At 45.3% G+C, this 27,242-nt stretch overlaps 2 protein-coding genes across 3 annotated transcripts in view; one reads left to right on the top strand and one right to left on the bottom strand.

Moving 5' to 3' along the window:
• Positions 1-228, top strand: part of TIGAR (TP53 induced glycolysis regulatory phosphatase) — a 31,413-nt gene extending 31,185 nt beyond the window's left edge. Inside the window, exon 7 of the mRNA XM_079975477.1 lies at positions 208-228. Within this exon, the coding sequence (XP_079831603.1) occupies positions 208-213 (6 nt within the window). The 3' untranslated portion in view covers positions 214-228. The remainder of the gene's footprint in view (positions 1-207) is intronic.
• A 9,978-nt stretch (positions 229-10,206) lies between these two features.
• FGF6 (fibroblast growth factor 6) lies at positions 10,207-26,951 on the bottom strand. 2 transcript variants are annotated; one of them, XR_013838609.1, is made up of 4 exons: positions 25,543-26,951; positions 22,531-22,634; positions 18,220-18,459; positions 10,207-10,407 (listed from the first exon to the last, which is right to left on the bottom strand). XR_013838609.1 is itself a non-coding variant. In XM_079975483.1 (3 exons), the coding sequence occupies exons 1-3, from the start codon at positions 26,063-26,065 to the stop codon at positions 18,283-18,285; spliced, it is 804 nt and encodes a 267-aa protein (XP_079831609.1). In that variant the 5' UTR covers positions 26,066-26,951; the 3' UTR covers positions 12,970-18,282. The 2 variants fall into 2 exon arrangements, 1 of the variants encoding a protein (XP_079831609.1); XM_079975483.1 differs by lacking the exon at positions 10,207-10,407 and having other exon boundaries at positions 12,970-18,459.
• Positions 26,952-27,242: the final 291 nt, after the last annotated feature.

Genomic DNA, 27,242 nt, shown 5'->3' with positions numbered 1-27,242 from the left:
CTTCGTCTGCAACTTGTCCTCTTCAGCTGTTCTGGACACAGGAGGACAAAAGTGTGGCGAGATGCTCTCATCAGTCCTGCCTGAAATGTCCCCATGCGCACTAGGCCTGCCATCCCACCTCTGATCATCTGTTGGCCCTCACCTGAAGAGGACTTTAGATGGATTAAGAGAAAAACCTCTTGCCTATTCTTTGGTCCTGTGTTGCAGGGATAAGGAATCTTCTGTCCAGCTGAGGACTGCATCCCTGCACAGGTAAACTTCTGGGAACTGCCTGCAGGTGACCAAGGTTAGAGGCAAAACAGGCAGGGCAAGAAGCAAAAAGGAGTGTGGCAAAGGATGCTGTTTTTACCTTGATACACTTGGCTGCTTTCCACTCACACACCTCTCCATTCTCCATCAAGGCAAGTAAAAGACGTATCACAGTTGAAGGACGCATTCCAAGTAGCCCAAAGCACTCAAGGAGGCCATTAAAAAACTAAATGTCAATAGTGAGCTGGGAAGACAATAGTGAAGGTGTGGAAAGTTAAAGGTGCATGGAGACTTTGCTGCCCGATATGCTACTGCACACATCAAAACTACACTTCTTGAAAAGACACAAGAACGGTGCCAATTAGATCCAGACTTGTGGAGATTACACTTCTGTTCCATTCGGATTTGCTTTTTTATTTTTTTAAGAATATCACAGGGAAAATAGGGGTGCAATTTGATGACATAAGCTGAGTGCTGCCCAGCTGGCACCTGTAACCTTGAAATTATAGCTTTCTCTGTGTGTGGTTGTTTTAAAAAGTTCTTGTGTAAAGGTAAAGGGACCCCTGACCATTAGGTCCAGTCGTGGCCGACTCTGGGGTTGCGGCGCTCATCTCGCTTTATTGGCCGAGGGAGCCGGCGTACAGCTTCCGGGTCATGTGGCCAGCATGACTAAGCCGCTTCTGGCAAACCAGAGCAGTGCACGGAAACGCCATTTACCTTCCCGCCGGAGTGGTACCTATTTATCTACTTGCACTTTGATGTGCTTTTGAACTGCTAGGTTGGCAGGAGCAGGGACCAAGCAACGGGAGCTCACCCCGTCGCGGGGATTTGAACCGCCGACCTTCTGATTGGCAAGTCCTAGGCTCTGTGGTTTAACCCACAACACCACCCGCGTCCCTAAAAAGTTGACACCCTCAATTGTTTTTAAATGCATTTTACTGTGTTGCTTTCTGCCATGGTCTCCATTGGGAGGAAAGGGCAGGATGGGAATTTAAACAAATAGAAGCACCTTTAGATGTTTTGGGGTTCAGGCGGCTGGGAACATTCCCTCAGATTCCTATTTGTATGCTGAATTTTGTAACTGTAATAACTAGATAGGTTTCAGCTGCATGGGCTCTAGCAAAGCTACAGGAAGCTGCCTATCACATGTCACTATTACTAAACATTTACAATTGAATGTTTGGAAAGCCAAGGATCCTCAGGTAAGCAAACTTGCACAGCAGCAATGCTCAGTTTTGCACATGAGAAACACATAGGTTTAGAGAAAGTAGCAGGAAATCTTCAACAGCAGAGAAGGTAAGAAATCATGCCTTATGATCCTCTCATTTTCTCTCATTTTCTGGCATTTTTCACTTCAAAAGTGTTGCTTTCTCCCATCTAGTTCCCTTTACATCTTTTTCAGTGATATAGATTTTCTTTGGTTAATGATTGTTTGAAGAACTGTTGCACCTTTTATTTCCTTATTATGGGAAAATTATTTACATGATGTTGTAACTTAGAAATCTTACTTTTCTCTTTTCTGGAGTGGGATTTATTTACTGTACTTTCTGAGATGTCATCTTCATTTTTCTGGCTATGTCTGTATATTCTTAAGTTTTTAGATGATGAACTTGACCAGTTTCAATTTACCAGTTTGATGAAATTTAATATAATTATTAACCGAAAAGGAAGAGAACAGAGCTCACAATCCCTTCCCCCACAAAACCCCTCCTGGTTCTTTCTGCCTTGCTTTCTTTCATTTCAGCAACCTAATTCTGATTTTCAGATTCTCATCTTGTTTTTGTTAAACCATTGTGAATCAGAAACTCTTACTGAGGTGCTGCAAATTGTATGAGTTCTGCCATTGCTTCCCATTATACATTCTGCCCACCCATGAAATAGAAAAATGGAATATTGTAAATTGTTAATATTGTAACAGAAAACATGGCAGACCATGGGAGAAGGTCATTGCCCCCAAAACATGCTTTTCCAGGCAGAATTGGCGTGTTTGACATTTGAAGTTATGATACAGTCCCTGGGTATCTGATGGCTGAAGAGTTTTGCACTGAAAACCAATGAAGTTTAACACACCAAACACACACCAGTAATAGATCCTGATTCTACAGGGCTGCAGAACACCAGTAAAGGTAAAATGGTAAAGGACCCCTGGGCGGTTGAATCCAGTCAAAGGTGACTATGGGGTTGCGGCGCTCATCTCGCTTTCAGGCTGAGGGAGCCGGCATTTGTCCACAGACAGCTTTCCGGGTCATGTGGCCAGCAGGACTAAACCGCTTCTGGCGCAATGAGACACCGTGACAGAGTGCACGGAAACACCATTTACCTTCCCACCGCAGCGGTACCTATTTATCTACTTGCACTGGTGTGCTTTCGAACCTCTTGGTTGGCAGGAGCTGGGACAGAGCAACGGGAACTCACGCCATCATGGGGATTCGAACCGCCAACCTACTGATCAGCAAGCCCAAGAGGCTCAGTGGCTTGGTGGGAAAGTGTTAACAATCCCAGACAACACACACTCTGATTTTAAAAGGGGGGAAGTTTGATAGCAAGTGCTGGAGGAGACTATTGAGAGTCCCATGAACTGCAAGAAGATCAAACCGATCCATTCTTAAGGAAATCAGTCCTGAGTGCTCACTGGAAGGACAGATCCTGAAGCTGAGACTCCAATACTTTGGCCACATGAGAAGAGAAGACTCCCTGGAAAAAACCCTGATGTTGGGAAAGATGGAGGGCACAAGGAGAAGGGGATGGCAGAGGACGAGATGGTTGGACAATGTTCTGGAAGCTACCAGCATGAATTTGACCAAACTGCGGGAAGCAGTGGAAGACAGAAGTGCCTGGCGTGCTCTGGTCCATGGGGTCACGAACAGTCAGACACGACTAAACGACTAAACAACAACAAAGACCTTCAAAGTCACCATATGGCAGCAAAGTCTTTAAACAAATTTACTTTAGCCTTGAAACTTAAGCAAACACAGCTTAGCAAAGTTAGGACAGGCAACACTGACCCTAGGAACATTTCCCAAAATGTATGCCGTGAAACATGGGTAGGCAAACTAAGGCCCGGAGGCCGGATCCAGCCCAATCGCCTTTTAAATCTGACCCACAGACGGTCCAGGAATCAGCGTGTTTTTACATGAGTAGAATGTGTCCTTTTAAGTAAAATGCATCTCTGGGTTATTTGTGGGGCATAGTAATTCGTTCATATATTTTTTTTCCAAAATATAGTCCGGCCTCCCACAAGGTCTGAGGGACAGTGGACCGGCCCCCTGCTGAAACAGTGTGCTGACCCCTGCCGTGAAAGATCCCTGTTTGGATGGGGGAGAAAATACTTTGCTTCTGTGCCAGGAGAAATCTTGGGGGACTGGTTAGGTGTTGTACCGTTAACGCAATGCTTGGACTTGCAGACAAATTCCAATTCTTTATGAATTAGAACTTTGCTTCTTACACTGATATACAGAAACATTTAAGATTTCGCCTGTTGTTGAGTTGTAACAATGTACAGTAGGGGGTGACCCTCTCTTACTGCCCTGAAATCTCCTTAATCTTATCTGAAGTCTGTAAGCGTGATCCTCATAACATGGAAAAGTTAGACTCAGCCATCAATCTCTCTGATTTCTGTGTATCCTCTGGCTACCTTTTTTTTCTTGCTGTAATTCAGTGCTTTTAAAAGCTGTGTGCTGGGCAGAAATTCAGTTGTTACATTGCTTCTCCATGCCATAGCGAAGTCTGGACCTGTGGAATTTCTGCCTCTGTTGAAGAACCGCTCCCTGAAGGGGAAAAGCTGGAAAGCCTTCGCAGTAGGCTTGCGTAAGATTGCAGCCTGGGTTTGTACCTCATGCTCTCACCTTTAAGGGCAAAGAGAGGTGCTGTCATTTACACAGGTGTCCTTTTGGAACTGAACCATGGGTGTTGGAACGCAACAGGCTTGTACACAGGTGTATGTGCTTATCTGGGAGCATAAACTGGCACAGTGGGGCGGGTGTAAACAATTGGTACGACGCAAAACATCCATACAAATTTGGATTTATTTACACTGGCATAAAAACACAAGAACTCCCTTGACTCGAGTACTTTACTTCTCAGGCATTTATTTCCGGGGACTCGCTGGGTTCAACGGAGGTCTCTCATAAAAGCACAAATTGCATATATATATATATATAAATCCAGGATGAAGCAGAATATATTGCCCTCTCGCAATTGATCTTTTCACAATCCACACAAGAGAATCCTGCCTCCAACTGTAATCTCTAAAAGAATAAGGTGACTAACAGTACAATCCTATGCATGTTTTCTCAACAGTGAATCCCAGTGGTGATTACAAACCACGTAAGAGGCAGGATCACAGCCTAAATTGCGTGTTGGGAATAAAATTATATTTATTAGTATTTAAATTATTGTCAACAGAAGAGGCAGGGAAACACGTTATTCCTTTTTATGTAAAATACATGGGTGAGACAGAGGAAAAGCAACACAATTCAGCTGAATCTGATGTGCTAGCGAGGATCAGTGCTGCCCTGGGGTGGTCTTTCCTTGACAACCACGTAGCCTTTGCACTTCTGAGACTATGGGAAGTCTTACATGGAGCTGAAGGAGACATTGGGAAGAGTGATAACTGTCTTCCACTTTCCCTTGCTTTTCAAAGCACAGTTCCAATTCTTCTAGAATTTGCACAGATCCCTTGGGAAAGTGAAGTGTGTAGGGATTCACTTAATGTCTCAGGTCTTAGGGGAGCAGCAGAAGGGACACATGGCATTCTCTCAAAGATCCAAATGTCCCCATGGGCCTAAAAGGGTTTCTAACTCCTGTTGTAGGCAGTGTAGGAACCTTACCTGCCTTAAAGGTAAAGGTAAAGGTACCCCTGCCCATACGGGCCAGTCTTGACAGACTCTGGGGTTGTGCGCCCATCTCACTTAAGAGGCCAGGGGCCAGCGCTGTCCGGAGACACTTCCGGGTCACGTGGCCAGCGTGACATCGCTGCTCTGGCCAGATCCAGAGCCAGAGCCGCACACGGAAACGCCGTTTACCTTCCCGCTGGTAAGCGGTCCCTATTTATCTACTTGCACCCGGAGGTGCTTTCGAACTGCTAGGTTGGCAGGCGCTGGGACCGAGCAGCGGGAGCGCACCCCCCCCCGCAGGGATTCGAACCGCCAACCTTTTGATCGGCAAGTCCTAGGCGCTGAGGCTTTAACCCACAGCGCCACCTGCGTCCCTTTACCTGCCTTACAGCAGGTCAAACTGCTCACCCAGTTAACCCTGTGTTGTCTGCTGAAGCAGCAGCAACAGCTCTTCAGCATGTCTGGCCGAGGTCTTTGACATCTTCTGCACCTTCATACTTTTTAAATGGAGAAACGAGGGATTGATGTTGTAACTTTCTACATAGAGAGTTTGTGCTATTGACCCTAGTCTTCTTTGGCAATCACTTGTAGCCTAGTAAGATTGTCTTCCATGAACACGGTCTTAACAGTGAGTCCATAAGTGACTGTGGAGGCCAATTCTGGATCCAGACGTCCTTCCACAGTGGGGACATAGGTTTCTGGGCAGGAATTGATCATGGTGAGGATTTGCCAAAGAAGATGAAGAAGAAGTGCTATTGTCCCTAGTAATGCATAAGCTACTATCTACTGTCTTCAGTCACCGATGCAGTAACAACTAATTGGACAACAGAGTCTCATCAGTCAGGAATACTGTTCTTTAAAATGGGAAGGAACTGATGAAGAAACAGTCAAACAGGGACTTTTTCATAGAATAAAATTAAGGTTACTGAACATAAATTTACATAAGTATTCTAAGGATAAGCAGGACAGTTTTATACTTGAGATGGCTGCATTAGGACTATCAAATCCTGGCTTAAAAAGCCAAGATACGCATGAGGTTTGTGCACCAACCCACAGCCCCTGTGACTCTCACATCATGCCTCATTTACTTCCTCAAGGAAAACCAGGAAGCCCCAGTTAACCATAGCTTCCTGTTACTTTCAAACCAGTTAACAGCATTCCAAAGCCAGGATTCCAAAGCCAACTTTAAATGATCCCTTCATATTTCCGCTCCTTTGGAAACCATTAACAATCGTTTTCTGGTTTGGACATAATGGGCTTCCTTGTTTGTTTCTCTGCTCACATAGGGAAGAGCAAAGGGACTTCATGCAAGCACACAGAGCTCATGCACATCCTGGATTATTAACGAAACTAAGAAATTAGTTTATATAATTTCCAAGATGAATAAATGTCTCTGGATAGTCAGAAAGATTTTGAAGGGTGAGCATTTTTAACATAAAACAAAAGTCACCACTGTTCCTTTTTAGCATCATTATAATCATGGGACCTAGGAAGTACATGAGTGTGTGAGTGGAAATACGAAGGTGGGCTGTTTATTCTATAGCAGTTATATTCCAGGAATAATTACAGACCAAGTCAACAACATGTACTGTGGATTACGCGTGCATTTCTCACCACAGATCTTAGCCCAAAAGTTGTTAAATCGCACATCCTGCAGTGGCTGTATTTGGGACAGCCTGTCTTTGTCATGCAACCCACACACAGAAAACATCCTGGCTCAGCTTAACTACATGAAACAAATCAAGTCAACACAATCCACCGAGGCTTAAATCCACAATATATGCAATGCCAAATGCATAATCTGTGGTCTTTTTGCATGTTTTCCTGAAAGTGTGGAACTGTTACCTTAGAAAAATTCCTGGAATTCTATTTGCGGCTTTGAAAAATAATAAGAGGGGATACTCTAGTAAGACAGAAAGTCCAACGTATCGTTGGGGAAGACTGCTTAGCTGAATCGGGGTGTGTGTGTGTGTAAGACAACACAATACATTACCAATAGTTAATGCAGAGGTTTTCATCCTTGTTGAGTCCACGGCTCCCTTGACCTACTGCATACTTTTTGCAAGTCCACTGTGGGGCTCAGGAGCCTAGTTATGTCACCTCTTCCTGCAGAGCTGGTTGGCAGCCCATTGCCCCTTTTTGAATGCCCTCCCCTGGGGAATATACCCTCAGCCTCCTCTCTTTTCCCTTCTCCCTGGGTGTTTTCCAGGCAGCAGCCTCCCACCACCCCTGGCCTCGGATGGAGATGATGTTGCAAGTCATATTCCTATGACCTGACCTTTTTGATGCCATCCAATTGGCTGCCATGGCAATAGGAGATGCAGCCAGTGTTTGAATCCAAATCCAGTTGTGCTAACCAAGGAATAAAGAAACTAAAGGGAATACTCTCAGGGTGGAGACCTGCTCCATCCTGCCATGAACCACAGAACCATACAAGGTACTGGAAATGATGCCGCCTTCTGTCCAATCATATTTGGAATTTGCTTTGAAGCATTTGTTAGAGGCTAGACGCGGGTGGCGCTGTGGGTTAAACCACAGAGCCTAGGACTTGCTGATCAGAAGGTCGGCGGTTCGAATCCCCACGAAGGGGTGAGCTCCCGTTGCTCGGTTCCTGCTCCTAGCGGTTCGAAAGCACGCCAAAGTGCAAGTAGATAAATAGGTACCGCTCTGGCGGGAAGGTAAATGGCGTTTCCGTGCACTGCTCTGGTTCGCCAGAAGCGGCTTAGTCATGCTGGCCACATGACCCGGAAGCTGTACACCAGCTCCCTCAGCCAATAAAGCGAGATGAGTGCCACAACCCCAGAGTCGGTCACGATTGGACCTAATGGTCAGGGGTCCCTTTACCTTTACCTTTATCTTTACCTATATAAACCCCAGGCTTCACAGCAAAAATACGCAAACCCTGCTAGTGTCCCTATTTTCCAAGGACAGTCCCAGATTTTCAGAAACTGTTCTGATTTTTGATTAGATCCTGCAATATGTCTCACTTTTCCTTAGGACATCCCTATTTTCATCAGAGAAATGTTGGTGGGTATGGAATAGTTTTATTGCACCATCTCACTTGCTGCCTGAAATCACTCCTGCTGGATCCCATCACACCAGATAGAGGTAAAAAGGTAAAGGTAAAGGCCCCCAGGACGGTTAAGTCCAGTCAAAGGCGACTATGGGGTTGCGGCGTTCATCTCGCTTTCAGGCTGAGGGAGCCAGCGTTTGTCCGCAGACAGCTTTCCTGGTCATGTGGCCAGCATGACTAAGATGCTTCTGGTGCAGTGGAACACCAAAACCAGAGCAGTGCACGGAAACGCTGTTTACCTTCCCACCGCAGTGGTACCTATTTATCTACTTTCACTGGTGTGCTTTCAAACTGCTAGGTAGGCAGGAGCTGGGACAGAACAATGGGAACTCACCCTGTTGTGCGGATTCGAACCACCAACCTTCTGATCAGCAAGCCCAAGAGGTTCAGTGGTTTAGACCAAAGCGCCACCCACATCCCTTACACTAGATAGAACCCGTGGACTGACTCAGTCCTCCTCACCTGCTTTTCCTTCATGGCTTCCTGTTCCTCTGGAACCCCCCCCCCCCAATTCCTGCAGCTGCTGCAAAGGCCCCTTCCAGAGCTCTGCTCCCTAACCCCGCTTCTCTGGATCCCTGCTTGCTGAAGAAGAGATCCTGGCCGCAACTGCCAAGAAGTCCTTCTAAGGGCTCCCTCTTGCGGACTGTTTTCTTGCGACTTTCAATGTGTCCTAGCTCTGCTTTTTCCATTTTTATTGCCCAGAGTGCAGAAAATCTTGCTTTTTGTTCTCTGTCTTGTCTGGTGCTTTCTCTACAAATTGTTGCCTCCACACCTACAGGTTCCACACACCCATCTAAGTCTTATGATTCTCCTTTGGGCTTCTTTTCCAGATAAACAAAACAATCCATTCTGTTGTGTGTGTGTGTGTATGTGTTGGCTTACTCATGGTTAAAATTTATTATCAAATTCCTTCTTTGAAAATAAATAAATATCTATGTATTGTTGCTGAGCTCTTCCCCATTGAAAAATGTGTACTTTTATTCTCGCTGTGTGTGCGATAAAAAAACCCAATTTAAGACATGTGCAAATATATATTACTGCGTAAATCTACCAATATGCACTACCGCCACTCCTTAGAAATCCAGTTTCACAAGATTCCTAGCACCTATGTATGGGACACAGGGGACGCAGGTGGCGCTGTGGGTTAAAGCCTCAGCGCCTAGGGCTTGCCGATCGAAAGGTTGGCGGTTCGAATCCCTGAGGCGGGGTGCGCTCCCGCTGCTCGGTCCCAGCGCCTGCCAACCTAGCAGTTCGAAAGCACCTCCGGGTGCAAGTAGATAAATAGGGACCGCTTACCAGCGGGAAGGTAAACGGCGTTTCCGTGTGCGGCTCTGGCTCTGGCCAGAGCAGCGATGTCACGCTGGCCACGTGACCCGGAAGTGTCTCCGGACAGCGCTGGCCCCTGGCCTCTTAAGTGAGATGGGCGCACAAACCCAGAGTCTGTCAAGACTGGCCCGTACGGGCAGGGGTACCTTTACCTTTACCTTTATGTATGGGAAACACAGGAGTATTTACAAAGAAGGCTTGCTAACATCATGCCACCACTATCTCCAGCAGCCCTAGAGGTAGGTTACCCCCCCCCCCAAAAGCCAGTTTAACTCTTTTCCATGTATCTATTTTAACAAAACTTTCCCTTTATGGTCTTCAAATGTAGACGGCCATGCCTGTTAAACCATTGTTCAAGGATAGTAGACTGAGTAATGGAGCTGCCTGTTTGTACTTGAGTGTGTGAAGATATGGATGCATGCATTGGCCAGTCAATACACTTGCATGTGCTTAGCAAGATGGGACTGTTGCTTTGACCTACTGGCAATGCAGTTTCCCGGAACCCAAACCACAGTGTGGTAATAAAGTCAACACAGACATTTGTCTTACTCAATACAGCACCTCTGGAGTAAGGAAGAAACAAACTTTATAGGAAGCTGGACTCCGAATGCTACAAGGAACATAAAATGTAATTTATTTAACAACACATTAAAATGACACTTGTGCACAGCACATACATATGAGAAATAAAAGCATATACTTGACAGACACAAATGTTTTGTTTCCTACAAATGTACAGTTTCATTGTTAAGTTCATATTGAGTCGGCATATGAGGTATATTTGGCAGTTCCGCTTTATTCTGTAGCAGTAAAAACTCATCTGGGGCACTGTATCCAGTTCTGAGCACCACATTTTAAGAAGGGGAGATTGGAATGGGATCGGAGAAGGCAAACAAAGATGGTCAGTGGTGTGGGAAACAAGTCCTGTGAAGAAAGATGGAAGGGGCTTGGGAAGGCCAGAGAAGAGAAGGTTGAGGAGGACTCTTGCAAAACTCTTGTTTTGGTTGAGCCTTAGAGGAAACTTCTTAACAGTAAGAGCCATCCAAAAAAAGAAGGATTTCTTGCTCCCTAGAAGTCTTCAAGACAGCTGTCTGTTGGAGATATTCCAGCTCTGGATTTCCTGCACTAAGCAGGAGGTTGACCTACACCACCCCCTCAATGATTTTATGAAGAGTATACAGTGGTACCTCAGGTTACATACGCTTCAGGTTACAGACTGCGCTAACCCAGAAATAGTGCTTCAGGTTAAGAACTTGGCTTCAGGATAAGAACAGAAATTGGGCTCCGGTGGCGCAGTGGCAGCAGGAGGCCCCATTAGCTAAAGTGGTGCTTCAGGTTAAGAACAGTTTCAGCTTAAGTACGGACCTCTGGAACAAATTAAGTACTTAACCCAAGGTACCAGTGTACCCAGCCCAGGTGCTGTCTGATAGGTAGCTATCCTGTTTTGCTTGTTCACAGACTATTTTCTGTCCATAACTAGACACTGTTTCCTCATTTGTGTACAGTGGTACCTCAGGTTAAGTACTTAATTCGTTCCGGAGATCCGTACTTAACCTGAAACTGTTCTTAACCTGAAGCACCACTTTAGCTAATGGGGCCTCCTGCTGCTGCCGCACGATTTCTATTCTCATCCTGAAGCAAAGTTCTTAACCTGAAGCACTATTTCTGGGTTAGCGGAGTCTGTAACCTGAAGCGTATTTAACCTGAAGCATATATAACCCGAGGTACCACTGTATTTAAATCCTAGATTTATTATTTTGTGTTTCACACTGAAGGATATTATCCCATTTGGCCCTTGCGTGATGCATAATATGCTGGTTTTCACATTTCAAACAAGAGAAGTGCGAGACACCATTTTATTTCTCACCCTTTGCCTTCTCAAAAACGTCTGAATTTCTTCTACATTCACCAGAAGCAATAAGTTTACCAATTGACTATGCAATAAATGCAAGATACATCCGAGCCTTTCAAGTCTACCTCGCTGAGAAGGACATAGTTGGTGAGAGATACAGGATCTTTCAGTGCTCAAGAGGCTAAGCCAAAAAGCTCCATGCTCAGAGACATTTGAGATAAGCATAGAACAATTCAGAAATCCTCGTTAAATATCTGATGCAGAAGCAACTACCTACAGAGCACCCTTTGTAAATAGATTGTTTGTATAATGATAATGTGGGGTGATGTACACATCTAAGCAAATCTAGGGGACAAATTTTCAGATGGTGTTAATTGTGGATCTGCATGATAAAAACTGGATGTATTTACAATTTTGTCATCAGCTTCCTTTCCAAGCTACATGATTAGTATTCAGAGACTCAAAAGCAGTAAGAGATGCTGTTACCTGCAGGACACACGTTAATTAAAACAGTATGTGTGCTCCATGCAACAATTCTTCCACCATATCACCTTGAAGTCTCAGAAAGTATTTTCCTGGCCACAGCTTGATAATTCAAGTCACTTTATCCCAGTGTTGACAGCTTTACAGGGATAGGAGGTTAAAACAAGGGTGTCCAAACGTTTTTCAAAGAGGGTCAGATTTGATGAAGTGAACATGTGTGTTGACCTTTTTTTAGGGTTGAAGTTCTTGAGTGTTTTTTTGGGGATTGAGGTTGTTGAGCTTCTTTTTAGATTTCCCCCCAAAGTTGTTGAGCTAAGGATTGAAATAAACTGTCGCAGGGGCCAGATTAACCAGATTTTTTTCAATCAATCCAGGGACACTTTTTTTGTTCTTTTGAAGCCGAGTAGCAACAGGGAGTGAGTAGTGGGGATGGTGAGGCAAAAGACCCTGGGCCCAAGCACACATGCATATTGTATAAAGGTGCAAAGCCCTTCTTTCGCACCCTGTGAAACATAAATGCGCAGAGTTTTTTTTAAAAAACTGGCAGCGGCGTAGTGTGGGTTGTCAGCGTAGTGTGGGGCAAGGCAAGTAATTTGTGCCCCCTAACCCGGGGCAAGGCAAGTAATTTGCGCCCCTAACCTGCCGCCGCTGCCAGCTTCTTCTTGCTGCTGCCTGGGCTGGTCGGGTGTGGTTCTCTCCCACGCTCAGCGCTGCGCTGGGTGGCCGCTGCACTGTCCCTCCCCCAGATAGTCCCTCCCTCACTCTCTCTCCACTCCGCTCCGCAACGCACGCCTGGCACCCTCCCCCTCCACAGTGGGCGGCGACCCGGCAGCTCAGATCGGATTCGCACAGCCAGCACTGCAGTGAGAGAGAGTGAGTGAGCCAGGTAGGGGCAGAGAGCTGCGAGTGCGAGCGCCCCCCCCCAAATGTTGCGCCTGGTGCGGCTGGCCCCCCTGCACCCCCACGCTGCGCCACTGAAAACTGGGCAACGGTGTACTCCCATGACTCCCAAGCCTCCCCTGATCTCCTTCCCCCTTCTCCCTTTGTTTTGACAGATCAGGGGAGGCTCGGGAGTCAAAGGTGCCCAGGGACCAATCTGGTAGCGCAGTTGGCTCTGGCTGGCTTCAGGAGATGCTCGCTGCCGTGGAGCAGGAAAAATGGCGGGTGCCACAGCAGTGAGCAGCTCCTGAAGCCAGCCAGAGCCAACTGTACTAACAGGCTGCTGAGGCTGCCGCTGCCACGTTTCCCGGGACAGATTTGTAAATCTGGGGACATTCCGGGGACAGAATTTGTCCGGGGACAGATTTGCAAATCCAGGGACTGTCCCAGGGAACCGGGGACAGCAGGTAACCCTAGATTAACCCAATCTGCAGGCCGGATTAGGCCCCCGGGCCAGACTTTGGACATGCCTGGGTTAAAATAAATACAGTCAGACCTTGAAAGTCAAACAGAATCCATTCTGGAAGTTCAACTTCCAAAACGTTCAAAAACCAAAGCGCAGCTTCTGAAGGTCCTGCAGCCAATCAGAAGCCATGGAAGCCCCATCAGATGTTCGGCTTCCAAAAATAGTTCGCAAACCGGAACAGTCACTTCCGGGTTTGCGACATTCGGGAGCCAAAACGTTCAAGAACTAAGCTGTTTGAAAACCAAGATATGACTTTAAATGTCTGAATTCCTTTCAGGATATACAAATGCAACAAAGGGTTTTTTTAAAAAAATAATAATAAGAAAATCTATGTATACTTGGCAAGCTTGCAGCTTCTGCATGGACACCTTGAAGACTGATAGAAGGCTACACATATAAGCTACTACTAAAGTGAGACAGCTCTAATCCATCCTATGCTTCAGTTGCTTCCATGTAGCTCAGGTCGCCTCTTTTGTATGCGTGATTCTTAGAGCTAAGCGTTCACCTTGCTCACTTTGCTGGATGTGAAACCTCTGGTGAGATTGCAAAAAAGAGTAGGTGTTCTGGCTTAAGATAACTGGGTAAGTAACTAAGCAAGTGATTATCCCAGAACTGACATTGGCACTCCTTTCCATTTTCTGAGCAGGGCTGGCAAATCCCAGATGTTACAACCCCCCCGGTGGAAAAACTGTTTGTGCCAGCGCCATAAATGGGGGAATAACTGGATACCTTTCGCTGAAATACTGGTAATAATGGGCTATGGCAGTTGGCCCTTGGCAAGAAATTGGCACAAGAATGCAGGGAAGCTTCCAGTACTGGTGGGGGACCAACTCTGGCAACTCAGTGGTGATCTGGCACCTGTTTCTCTGCTTTGTTAATAAAGGCGGATTTTGACAGGAAGCCACTCTCAGCTTCCTTCTCATTTTGATGTTTCTTGTTAGTCTGTAACTTCTGGTGTATCTGTAGTGAGTCTTTTATCAGTTTCTCTTTCTGAATTTTATAGAGTGACTCTCTTCTTGTCGCTTCTTCATTATGGTTTTTTAAAATGACAATAAAAACAGTTTAAAAAGAAAAGACTAGTTTTGCTCTTGGTTGCAGATGAGACGGAACAAACATCTCCCTTGGGAATATGATTCAGTTCCTCGTGTTCCGATAACAGATTATAGCTTCACATTCCGTATACCTGAGAGTAAGACCCCTTGATTTCAGTAGGACTTGCATCCGAGTGGACACAGTTAGGATTGGACTGTAAATGATGTTTCAAATTTAGGAATACCCCCCTCTAGTCAGGTATCTCAAGGCTTCTGGTCATAGATATTTATAGTGTCTATTGACTTAGGGTATCTTAAAATACTTTTTAAAAGGATGTGGCATGACTGGCATTCTGGAGAAAGGTTATATAAACAGATGAGTAAAGTTGAGTGGCCTCTACAGGTCTTCAAAGTAAAACGTATTTCACTCAATGACTTAAAATAAGATGACTGCCTCTGGGATTTTTAACAAGCTAGAATATGCCTCAGAATCTTCTGCAACATGCGCTGATTCCACAGCAGAAACGGCAGTGGCTAATAATGTATGCTAAGTAGGAAGTCCGAAAAACACTTCTCTGTGTATATTAGTTTTATACATGTTATCAGTTATATACTGCAGGCTAATATTCTGATGCTTAAAGGAATGAACAGTGCAAGTGGCACGATATATCATTTATCTGCTTCCGTCAGTATGTGTTCCAACAAATATCCAAAAGTTGGCAAATTTTGTCAAAAATGTGTCACAGCACGGTATCATAGCACAAACAATGTCCTAGCAGTGCAGTCATATGTATATCTAATTAGAAATAAGCATCACTGGCTTCCGTGGGACTTACTCACTGGTAAGCATGTATGGTGGCCTTATTTTGGTGAATGCATAACTAGAGTACGTCAGCCGGCCTTCCAAAATTGTCCCCTGGACCAAGGACTAGATCTGGGGGAGCCAGGGGGCAGCTGTGGGTGCATTGCTGCCCTTGACGGCTTCCTCTGGTGCCCGTGACGCCTCTGAGAGTCTCACTCCCTGCTCAATGTGCTTCCCCACTTAAGTGCTGGCTGTCTACAGCCCCATCCATAACACACTTAAGCTGAAGCACTTGTATTTAAGATGATTTTGACAGACTCGGTTTAGTAGGAGTTGTTGGTTGAATTGAAAATACATTATCGCTGCAGTGTGCAAATTACTTTCATTGTTGTGGGGGTTTTTGTACCCTTCTCATGTTTTGAATTTAATATTATTTGAGAATGTGGGCGCTCCTTAGATATTTATGGATTAACTGTATATTTAATGAAAGGCTGCATATTTTGGAAACAATATCAGCAACTGATAGGAGTATAGCATCTAGATCAAGGGAAGTAATAGTGCCACTGTATTCTGCTCTGGTCAGACCTCACCTGGAGTACTGTGTCCAGTTCTGGGCACCACAGTTCAAGAAGGACACGGACAAACTGGAACGTGTCCAGAGGAGGGCAACCAAAATGGTCAAAGGCCTGGAAACGATGCCTTATGAGGAACGGCTAAGGGAGCTGGGCATGTTTAGCCTGGAGAAGAGGAGGTTAAGGGGTGATATGATAGCCATGTTCAAATATATAAAAGGATGTCACATAGAGGAGGGAGAAAGGTTGTTTTCTGCTGCTCCAGAGAAGCGGACACGGAGCAATGGATCCAAACTACAAGAAAGAAGATTCCACCTAAACATTAGGAAGAACTTCCTGACAGTAAGAGCTGTTCGACAGTGGAATTTGCTGCCCAGGAGTGTGGTGGAGTCTCCTTCTTTGGAGGTCTTTAAGCAGAGGCTTGACAACCATATGTCAGGAGTGCTCTGATGGTGTTTCCTGCTTGGCAGGGGGTTGGACTCGATGGCCCTTGTGGTCTCTTCCAACTCTATGATTCTATGATTCTAAGTGGTGAGAGTAGCTTACCACCACTTGAGAAGGAGGAAGGTGGGAGACTTATGTTCTTCCCAACTTTGTGTTTCAGCTCTATGGGCTGGATTCAACTAAGCAGGTGGGAGCCAGTGCCCCACAAGTCCAAACAGGATCGCCCTCTTCCTCCCTTGCTCCCCCCCCCAGCTGGCTCCAGGGGTCTAGAGAATACCCAGAACAACAGATGGACGGAGGAGAGGGGAGACTGTACCCACAAGCAAGTGGAAATGCTTGTTTGATGGCACGATTGAAGGCTTCCCCAGCAGAGTGCTTTTCAAAACTCTGATTGGGACCACAGAAGCTGGATTTAAGCTGGAGTAACCAAGAGGGAAGGGAGGACCAGGAGGGTTCTGGGAGACTGGGGCAGGGGGAAGAAGGGGGCTGTGTCAAGAGTCAGGAGGAAAAAGGGCACGTATTACTGCATGTGCACTCATGCACACATATCCAATTTTGTAGAATAAATCCTCTTGATACCACTCAATATTTTTACATGTTCGCCCACCATCAAATCACATCTCTCCTCTGTCTTTGGACAGATTGTAAACCCCCCCCCCCGACAGGTCCAATGTTTTTCGGTACTGCTGTGGTGCAAAAGCATAGATCCAAGGCACAGATCCAAATGGATCCACATTACAAATGATTATTGAAATCCACCATTAAGCCATAGGACAGGGCATGTCCAACTCAGTTATTACAGAGAATCATAGAAGCAACACTTAGGGGCTGTGGGGGGCTTCGGCCCCACCATAAAATATTTAAGCACAAAGTTGATGGGCATTTCCATTCAAATGGTGTGTGTGCATTGCGTCATGTGATCAATTGTGCAGGGTGAGGCTTACCTGGGCCCCTGCAATATTTCGTTCAAGTTGGCAGCCCTGCAGAAAACTAAGTTATTTAATGTTATGTTTATAGAATCATAAAACTGTAGAGTTCGAGGGGACTCCAACCATCATCCAGTCTGCAATCCTGCCTACAGCTATCCCTGGGGCTCAAACCTCCAACCTTCTGGTTAACAGCCAGGCACACTCACCCACTGCGCCACAGAAGGGCCATTATGGTAGACCCACACCAGGATTTCAGAATGCTTACGCTAAGCACAGATTAAAAACTTGACAATGGAACAGTGAGTGTAAAGAAAACTGACTGTGAACACAGCCTTGATGTACACACAATAGATGGACACGGCAAGGGGAATTTTACAAGGAAGAACACCAGCCTGCATGCAGCTGAACTCTATAATAAACAGGGCTGCCATACGTCCGGGATTTCAAAGGTGGAATTGACGTCCGGGGGGTGGGGGGTGGTGGAGATTTCTGAAAGGCAGTGCTTTGCCCTGGATCTTAGGCAAGTCAAGATCTTGTCTGAATAAAGCTCAACAGCATTTGGGTTTTCCTAAAATAAGCTCAACAACTTTCGAGGTGTCGTGGTTTTTTACTTTTTGAAATATGGCAACCCTAACAATAAACCAGTTCTTCTGCAAAGTTCAGCCTAAATCAAGTTCTTATTTCTTAGAGTCCCGGGTCTCTGAACACCACATTGATCCTACAGCACAACCAGCAAACCTCTAGAGTTGCAAACATAGCAAGTCTTCCCTTTAAGAAACCCCTCATAAAGGTCCAATAAACTCCAGGGCTCCTGATAACACAATTTGGAAACCTAATATAATGAGCTTGATCTATGAGAATGATTGAAGTGGGACGTAACTGAAAAACGATTCCTCACACTACTAAAAATCTCAGATATATGTTTGTTTTCTGTTGAAGTTACACTGAGAGAGCAGTGGTTGTGGCAAGTATCCAAACTCAGCTAGACCCCAGTTCTGCAGCTACAACGCTTATTTGCATTGTTTGCTTCATGTAAATGCAAAAATTTCACCATTAACATAATTAGACAAAGTAGTAACTTTTGGATAAATAATTCCTATCTCGAAAGGAGTTGTTTTAAAATCGGTGTAGAAAAATTAGTGTAATGGATCCTGTACAAATGATTTCACCTATATATGCATATATATAGTAACAAATGAGTGAATATATATTCTTTACCTGGGAGATGATTCTCATGTGCAAATTGAAATAGGGCAGTTTAAATGCATTTTACTCTGGTCTTCATAATCTGGGTAAAAAGTGTGTGACAGTCTGAACAAGCGAGACTTTGCTTCCTCTTTTGGCTCTCCCATGTTTGCTGAGTGCTATGTAAAAGCTTTTGTACATGGCTGATTCATAAGCATTGTAGTTGTTGGGAAGAAGAGTTTCTTTGAATTTACATTTGTCTTGAAAAGTTGCCTGAATAGAAAAAAGAAAGAAACACAGTGTGATTGCAACATCTGCTCACATTCGTCATTACATGTTGCCTGTACAGTTCCCTTCATTTCTGGAATACCACCTTTAATCTGTTTTGCTTCATATTGTTTCAAGGTGTATACATTAAATACAGGTAGATAGATAGATGAATCGATGGGAATGTATACATTAATTAAATAAATGGGTGTGTGTGAAAGAGAGAAAGGTAAACGGCCAGTTCCTGTGGTCCATACCTTTATTGCTACTCTCCTGAAAATACTCCTTCCAAACAGAGAAGGTAGAAATAGCAAAAATGATATTCTGACAGGAGTGCAGGTGTGTTCTTTCCAAGGCAGAATAGAATGGTAAAATTACTTCCCTTGATTTGAACGCTATACTTCTCTTGATGCAGAAGTATCAACAAGGAGCAAGACGGTCTGAGCATATTACACCAATCCTGGTCTGACTGTGCTGGCTACCGATTAGTTTCCGGGCTCAATTCAAAGTGCTGGTTTTGACCTATAAAGATCATCTTCTGCGGCTCTTCTTTGTGTGCCTCCTCCTCGAGAACTCAGGAGGGTGGCAACAAGAGAACGGGCCTTCTCTGCAGTGGAATGCTCTCCCCAGGAAAGTTCACCTGGCGCCTTCACTATACACCTTTAGGCGCCAGGCAAAAACATTCCTCTTCAACAAGGGCCTTTTCAGGGGGGAGGGGGCGAGATATGGTTTTTGTTTTGATTTTATGTAAGTGATTTTTAATGTGAACCGCCCTGAGACCTTCGGGTATAGGGCTGTATAGAAATAAAATAATAATAATAATAATAATGAAAAAACTGGCAAGTGAGGTGTTCCCCATCTTATATTGACACAGCTGGTTATTCCTAAGTGCAGAGCCTTACATTTGTCCCTATTGGCATTCATTTTGTTAGCTTGGGTCCAGTTCCCCAGTCTGCTAAGGTCATTTTTTGAACCCTGATTCTGCCTACTGAGGCATTAGCTACCCCTCCCAGTTTGCTGTCATCTGCAAATTTGCTGAGCATCCCCTCAATTCCTCCATCCAGGTTGTTTATAAAGACGTTGAACGACAATGGGCCCAAGACAGAACCCTGTGGCACCCCACTTGTCACTTTTGTTTGTTTAAATCAGAAGAAAGGAAGCCGAAACAACCAGTGTCAGGGTTGCTGGGACCTGGGATGCCCATGCTAGCTCAGGTGCCAATCCTGGGCCTGTTTGCCACTGCCCCCACCCAGAGGCACACCTAGGGTCCTTTGCACCCTTGGCAAGATCTGTTTCTGTTTCCATTTCTGCCATGGTGCAAGCAGCATGGGAAGCTTCTGTTGGGAAACTGTACGTGCAGCTACTCACACAGAGTCAGTTAAGGTTTGGCAGACAGCCAGAAGGCAATCTGAAGGAGTGAGTCTGCCTGGTGATAACAGAGGCATGGAGACAGCTCCATGATTGGTCAAGCTCTTTCAAGCGAGTGATATGGCCTACTAACTGGGATGTGTTCAGAGCTCAGTGGTTCAGTGTGTCAGTGAGTGTAGGAGTTGTGAGTTGTGTCAGAGAGAGCTAGCAAAAGATCCTGTATATAATAAACACCTAACTGTATATAATAAACACCTAACTACAAGTTCCTGGTCCCTGCTTTGTCTATCCTGTCTGCAGCCAAGCTGCCAATTGCTTCCGTGGATTCTGCGTGTACTCTGCTAGTACTCTGGCTAAGGTCCTGCGACTAGTCAGAAAGTTGCGAAACAGCAAATAGGTTTTGCCAATAGCTTCTCCTGCCGTGGCAGCCGCAGCCAGTGGCAAAGGAAGCCTCTGGGGCACCTGGGGCAGCATGCCCAAAGGTGGGGGGAACCACCCATAGGACAGGGCGCGGCACCCATAGGGACAGGATGTGTGGCGCCCATAGGGATGGACAGGGCACGTGGCACCCATAGGGAGGGGCTGCAGGGTGCCCATAGTCATGGCGCCCTTAGAGAGGGACGGGACAGGACACCTGGTGCCCTTAGGGACGGGGCGTGCCATGGGGCCTCAGCCGCCCTACAGCTGGGGGGGGGGAGGCAGTGGGCGGACAGTGCGGAGCCTGCGGGCACTGAGACGTGTACCTCATGCGCACTGCAGGCCCGCCATTTTGTCACCTCCTGTCAGGGCTGGACTGCACCCCCTGCACCCCCCCTTCCTACGCCCCTGGCCACAACACATCACCACACGCATATATGTGGGTACACTCCACAATCTGTTTGAGATTCCTGCATTGTTGGGGGTTGGACTTGATGACCTCTGGGGTACCCGGGCCTGCACCCCTAAGCAGGGGCCAGTTTTGCCACTCCCTAGGTACACCTCTGCCCCCATCAGCTCCCATTCTCTGGTTGAACATTTGGAGTTAGGGCCCTGGATTTGAGCCTTAGCTATAGCACCGCCTTAGCTATAGCACCTCTTGGCAATGGCAATGGGTAGATCACTGCCAGTTTTATTATACTGGGAGTAGATTGCAGTCTCTAGAGGGTTGGACCTGCCGTAGAATAAATCAGAAAACGGTGGCTTCGTGTATTCCGTTGCCCATGTAAATTAACGGTTCCCGTGAGTGCAAAAAACAGACCAATGGTTGGCACAGGGGTAGTGTTATGTACTGAGTTGAATAGGATCCAAAATGTAGCAGTCTGATTCGTCCTAGAACAACAGGATTCAGAATGCAGCAGTCTGATTGGTCCTAGAACTATGCAGGAGTATGACTGGTCTGCAGGAGCCACCCAATCCAGCTCCAGGTAGAAGTGAATCCACAACCTGATTGGCCTACAGGGGAATCCCAGAATTAGCCAATCACATGCAGCCCATTGTGTAAATAATGTATATAAAGCAGATACTGTGGGGGAACTTTCATTCCTCCTCACCACTATGAGCTGAATAAAGAGCATGAAATCCACTCTCGACTCTGAGTATATTTCAGAGAGGCAACCTAAGGCCCATGGGCCACAAGCAGCCCACGGGGGTTGTTTAACCGGCCCATGAGCTGCCCCCGAACTGAGCCGCCCGCTTGGAGAGTCCCCACCCACTGCGCTAAACCAGCGCAGCACAGTGCAGCGTGGGGACTCGCTTCTGTGGTGCTGGAAATCGCGTCTGCGCATGCTCAGATGCCGAATATCACGTCTGCACAGATGCAGACACCGGAAATCGCGGCTGCGTGTGCTCACACATGCGCACGATCTGGCCCACGGAGGGATCTCCACTGGGGTGAACCAGCCCAGGCGAGGTAAACCTTGCCAACCCCTGTTGGCTAATACAGCCAACAAGGTAACTTGCATGTGTGAATCAGTGATCATAGCTGTAACGTCACAGATAAAATTCTGTATCTCCTGATGGCTGGGTGAGCACCATAGATTAAAAACACACCAACACCAGTTTCCTTTGAGCAGCAGGTTCCTGCTATGCATCACAAATATGTTTTGATACTCCCCATGGTTTTGAAAGTGGGTTTTTAAGTGGCATTGGTGGCCGCTGTTTGAGAAACAGCTCACACATGCAGCTCTGATTCATCATTTGTACAGTAAAAGCCATCAACATACAGAGATGGGAAAATTGCCTACAAGGCTACATGAGAATCAGTCCTAAAGTTACACAGACTATATCTTGCACAATAAATACAGTTACCGTATTTTTCGTTCTATAAGATGCACCAGACCACAAGACACACCTAGTTTTTGGAGGAGGAAAACAAGGGAAAAAATATTCTGAATCTCAGAAGCCAGAACAGCAAGAGGGATCGCTGTGCAGTGAAAGCAGCAATCCCTCTTGCTGTTCTGGTTTCTGGGATAGCTGCGCAGCCTGCATTCACTCCATAAGACACACACACATTTCCCCTTACTTTTTAGGAGGGAAAAAGTGAGTCTTAGAGAGCAAAAAATACGGTAATTTGGACCAACTTATCTCATACATTTTGGAATGCCAGTGGATGCAGATCTTGACAGGAAGTGATACTTTTTCAAAGGTGGAAATATTCAGGATTTCTCAGTAAAACGCATAGCAACGTATTAGCATTTCCTTGACTGAAAACCAGATTGTAAGACTACTCACCGTGCCGTATAACTTCCCTTTGCTGTTCATTGCAATAAAGAGTGCACTTTTGACACCAAACAGACTAACCACACCTCTCTCTACTGTTGATATTTCCAAGAGACCTAAAGAAGCAGATAGAGACTGAAAGCCGCTTTTTTCATAGCTGCTGAAAGAACATTATTAAATATAGAAACCCCTATTTTTAAAAGTTATACAAAATTTAATAGAAAACAATAACTTTTGTGCAACAGATTTTTCATCTTAAGAAACTGCACTCTAAAACCAAATTTTAAAAAATTCAGAAATAGGCTGGTCCACAAATAAATGCATTTTAGTCGATCTGCCTATTATAAGTGAATAATCAGTTAGATGAGGAATTAAATCATTTGCGTCTGCAATCCTCTGCACACTTACCTGAGAAAGCAAGTCCTACTGAAAGGAATGGAGCTTCCTTCTGAGTAGACATATATAGGATTGCACTGTGAATTTAGAACCCAACAGTTAAGCACCTTCATTTCTCATTGATTTCAAGGGGGAGGCCTAAGCTTAATTCTTAATCAAAGTGTTATGTACTGGGTTGAATAGGATCCAAACTGCAGCAGTCTGATTGGCCCTAGAACAATAGGATCCAAAAGGCAGCAGCCTGATTGGTCCTAGAACAATAGGATTCAGAATGCAGCAGTCTGATTGGTCCTAGAACAATGCAGCAGTATGATTGGTTGGCAGGAACCACCCAATCATGCTCCAGATAGAAGTGAATCCACAACCTGATTGGCTTACAGTAGAATTCCGGAATTAGCCAATCATGTGCAGCCCATTGTGTAAATAATGTATATAAAGCAGATACCTTGAGGGGACTTTCATTCATTCCTCCTCACCACTATGAGCTGAATAAAGAGCATGAAATCACTTTGCGACTCTGAGTATATTTCACAAAGGAACACACATATGTTTAAGTGTGGCTGGACTGTGCACTAAATCACCACCCTATTTCAATTCTAGTTCTTTTCTGTGCGTCTATACAAGAGTGTGCCACACACCAGAGGGCAATTCCACTTAGAAGAGACCCCAGAACAACACATTGAAGACTGAGCGTGAATAGTGCTAACAGAATGCTAACCGCCTCCTATTACAATTCTACAATTCTATTATTGGAAGAGGAGGCTGAAAATTTGGGAAGAGAGGGAATGGAACGGAATGGCTGGGAAGGAGAAGAAGAAGAGAGCCAGAAAGAGAGAGAGAGAGAGAGCGCACAATCTTATTGTCTGGCTAGGTAATTTCCGGGTTCTCACTGAGAAACTATTCTTAAATATTCCCAGGGATGGAAGTGAGAGTTGCCCATAGAAATCAATGGAGTAATTCAATATTTTAACATAACTGAAGCTGGGCAGCAGTGTAACCCCTCCCCCCCCAAAAAAAACCCAGCCCAGTTGGTGTGTGATAGGTAGCTATCCTGTTTGGCTTGTTCACAGACTATTTTCTGTCCATAACTAGGCACTGTTTCCTCATTTGTGTATTGCCTTTTGAGCAACATTTAAAAAAATGTCTGCATGTACATAAATGTACACGTTCTTTAGGTTTCTGCCCCTTCTTCCAGGTCTCTAGATGTAAAAGCGCTCCATGTGTGTGCATCTTATCTCTAGTACACAGGTACACACAGACATTCAGACTACTAGCACACTGGTTTTCCTTCCATTCCCCCTCCCAAGCCATCTGTCCAGACAGTAAATGTGGCTCAATGTGTTTGAGTGGCAGATTTCCTGCTAGTGCGATCAGATCCATTGTGAGATAAAAGATTATTTTTTTGCATTCTTAATTTGTTAAAAGAAAGAAGGAAATGATTGTTCTCAATCTAGTAGCACATCTGATACAGGACATATTGTCCCAGAACATATACACACTCTATCCAGCAGGAGGAACGAAATGGAAGGCTTAAGCAGTGATTTCTTGGTGTGATAATAGGTGCTTTAATGAACAAATATCCCTCTCTTTATCTGTGGCTCCAGTTACAGATAGGTAGCCGTGTTGGTCTGCCATAGTCAAAACAAAATAAAAAAATTCCTTCCAGTAGCACCTTAAAGACCAACTAAGTTAGTTCTTGGTATGAGCTTTCCTGTGCATGCACACTTCTTCAGATACACTGAAACAGAAGTCACCAATCCCACCACCCTTCTGAGTAATACCCCTCCCCACCTTCTCACTATATAGAAGGGTCTGGTGACTTCTGTTTCAGTGTATCTGAAGAAGTGTGCATGCACACGAAAGCTCATACCAAGAACTAACTTAGTTGGTCTTTAAGGTGCTACTGGAAGGAATTTTTTTATTTTGTTTTATCTGTGGCGATGCTGTCGTAATGTAATTGCTGGTTGAGAGCCAGCAAGCCCCGCCTTCTCTGCATTTTTGGCAAGCTCAGAACTTGCTGCAATGCATTTAAAACAAACCATAAATATAATTCCCACTCAGCTCTTTGAATTCCAACCCTCTGAACTGTGATCTCCACAATGTAGATCACAAAATGAATGATGAAGTCATTTTCTATACTTCGTAACCAATTGCTGGCATTATTTTTCAAAGCAGTCTTTTAATTTTCTGGATTAAAATCAACAACCTATATTCTTGCCATGAAAGCCGTCTTTTAAGATTTCTCAGTATTCCCAACCTTTCCCCAAACATCCCGTACATACAGGCTGCAAGTCCATCTACCTGCAAAAAAGGGGGGCAGGGGGGAAACAGGAAGAGCATCTTAAAAAGAGAGAGAGAGAGATCCCAACCTCTTTGCTTTTTCAAGGCTGTAAAGTCAAACCAACTAAAAATAAGTTGGTATCTAATTTTGTCCAAGTATTCAGGACATGTTTCAGCCTGGAGGTTTTGGGTGCCGATTGAACCTGAAACATTTAAAAAGGCCACAGAAGTACTTAAGACTAATAATAATAAGCAGTAGCTTTCAGGTTTTAGGTAGGGTGTTAGAAATCAAGTCAAAAAGTGATATTAACTCCACCATTTTGCATTGTGATGCAGTTTGCAACTCACTGTATTCGTTTTCAGCATGAATACCACTTATCTGTCCATCTGGAAATATCTGGAGATGAAACCCAATGCCCACGTTGCAGTAAAGCCTCCGCCGCCTCTTGATTCCTAGCAAATAGTCAGTCTCCCAGTTGACTTCAGATTTCTCCCCTGACATTCCAGCAAGGGACCTGGATAAGATAGACTCCCATCCTCTGTCCAACAGGGTGCCATTTGTTCTGACGACAACTGGGTAGGAAAAGAGAATCTCAGCCAGAAAGCCCAGGAGAACAAAAGCAGGGAACGTCAAGTGAATGCTGGCTTCGTAGGACATAGTGATGAGAAGCCTTTGTGCAATAGCCATCCGTTCACCTCCTGGGCACGTGGTCAGAATTAATGGCCCTAAAAATACCACCCTTCTTGTTTTTCTCCCTTCAGCATGGTGGCAGTGGCTTATTTTTGGAAAGCAGAGGAAGATTTTGGACATGAAACTAAAGCCCAAGAGCAGTTGGGTCAGGGAAATAACGAGAAGCCTGGTGGGGACCATGTTTTGAATGCTTCCTGCTCTCCAGTCGGCAGCGTTCTATATTTGATTGATCTATCATTATGTTAAAAGGGAGACCCCACCCTGCAGTATCGATTTGGCATCAGTGTTCTGCCTAAGGGTTACATCCATGTAACCCTTAATCAGCGGAAGCTCCTCTGTTGAGTAAAGTGGGGTATAGCCCTACAAAGATTCTAGTCCCCCCAAACCTCCGCAGCCATGGTCCAGTCTCTTGCCGCTCAGGCATTACAGTGTATTAAAGCATTTCCCGGACTGAGAGGCTTCCTCAATATTTCTGCCCATCTTCTCTGCTTAGCTGATCAAAATAATCAACCTTGAGATGTAGGCTGACAGTGAGTCGCCCAAGGCAGCCCAGGGAGCTTCACAGATGAGCTGAGATTTAGGCTTTCAGCACCGTTTCCCATCTGTAGAGGCAGGAGAGCTATTAGGATGATAATAATTGGAAATTCCAATAGGTTTCCAGACAGCACTGGGGGATTTCCCAGCTGATATGACTGATGCTCCTGTCAAAGCCCCAGCCATCCTCTGGAACATCCGAATGGCTCGGGCGGTTGACACCATTGCCCAGAGTGCCTTCTCCCGCTTTGTGGAGTCCGCTTGGCTCCCTGGTATAATCCAGAGTTTAGGGCAAGGAAACAAGCTGGGAGACGGCTCAAAGCCGAGTGGAGAAAACTCCAGCCGAATGCAATTGAACGCTGCTGAGGGCTTCACTTGTGGCAGTGGAGGCAGTAAAGAAGGCAAACTTTGCTGCTTCCATTGCATCCTCAATATGCCATCTGGCAGAGCTTTCAAGGGAGTGAGGGGCTTCTTATAGTCTGGCCTGGAGGTGGTGGGACTGACGGTATCTTGCTGTTGTTGTTTTTTTGCAAAGCATTTTGAGGCTAAAATCACTTACATCACCAGGACTTGACTCCATTGTTACAGCAGGTGAATCTTGAGAGGCAAAATGAGAACGGGCCTTTTCTGTGGTGACTCCCTGTTGGTGGAACGCTCTCCCCTGGGAGGCTCACTTGAAGCCTTTGCTACATATCTTTTAGATCCAGGCAAAAACATTATTATTATTCATTAAATTTGTATGCCACCCTTCATCAGAAGATCTCAGGGTGGCTCATAGCATAAAAATACAAGATAAAACATAAAACATTCCTCTTCTCCCAGG

The sequence above is a fragment of the Podarcis cretensis genome (assembly GCF_951804945.1).
Source record: "Podarcis cretensis genome assembly, chromosome: 5".
NCBI classification, from domain to species: Eukaryota; Metazoa; Chordata; class Lepidosauria; order Squamata; family Lacertidae; genus Podarcis; species Podarcis cretensis.
Note: the sequence above shows the minus strand (reverse complement) of the source record. Positions and strands in the feature narration are given on the sequence as shown.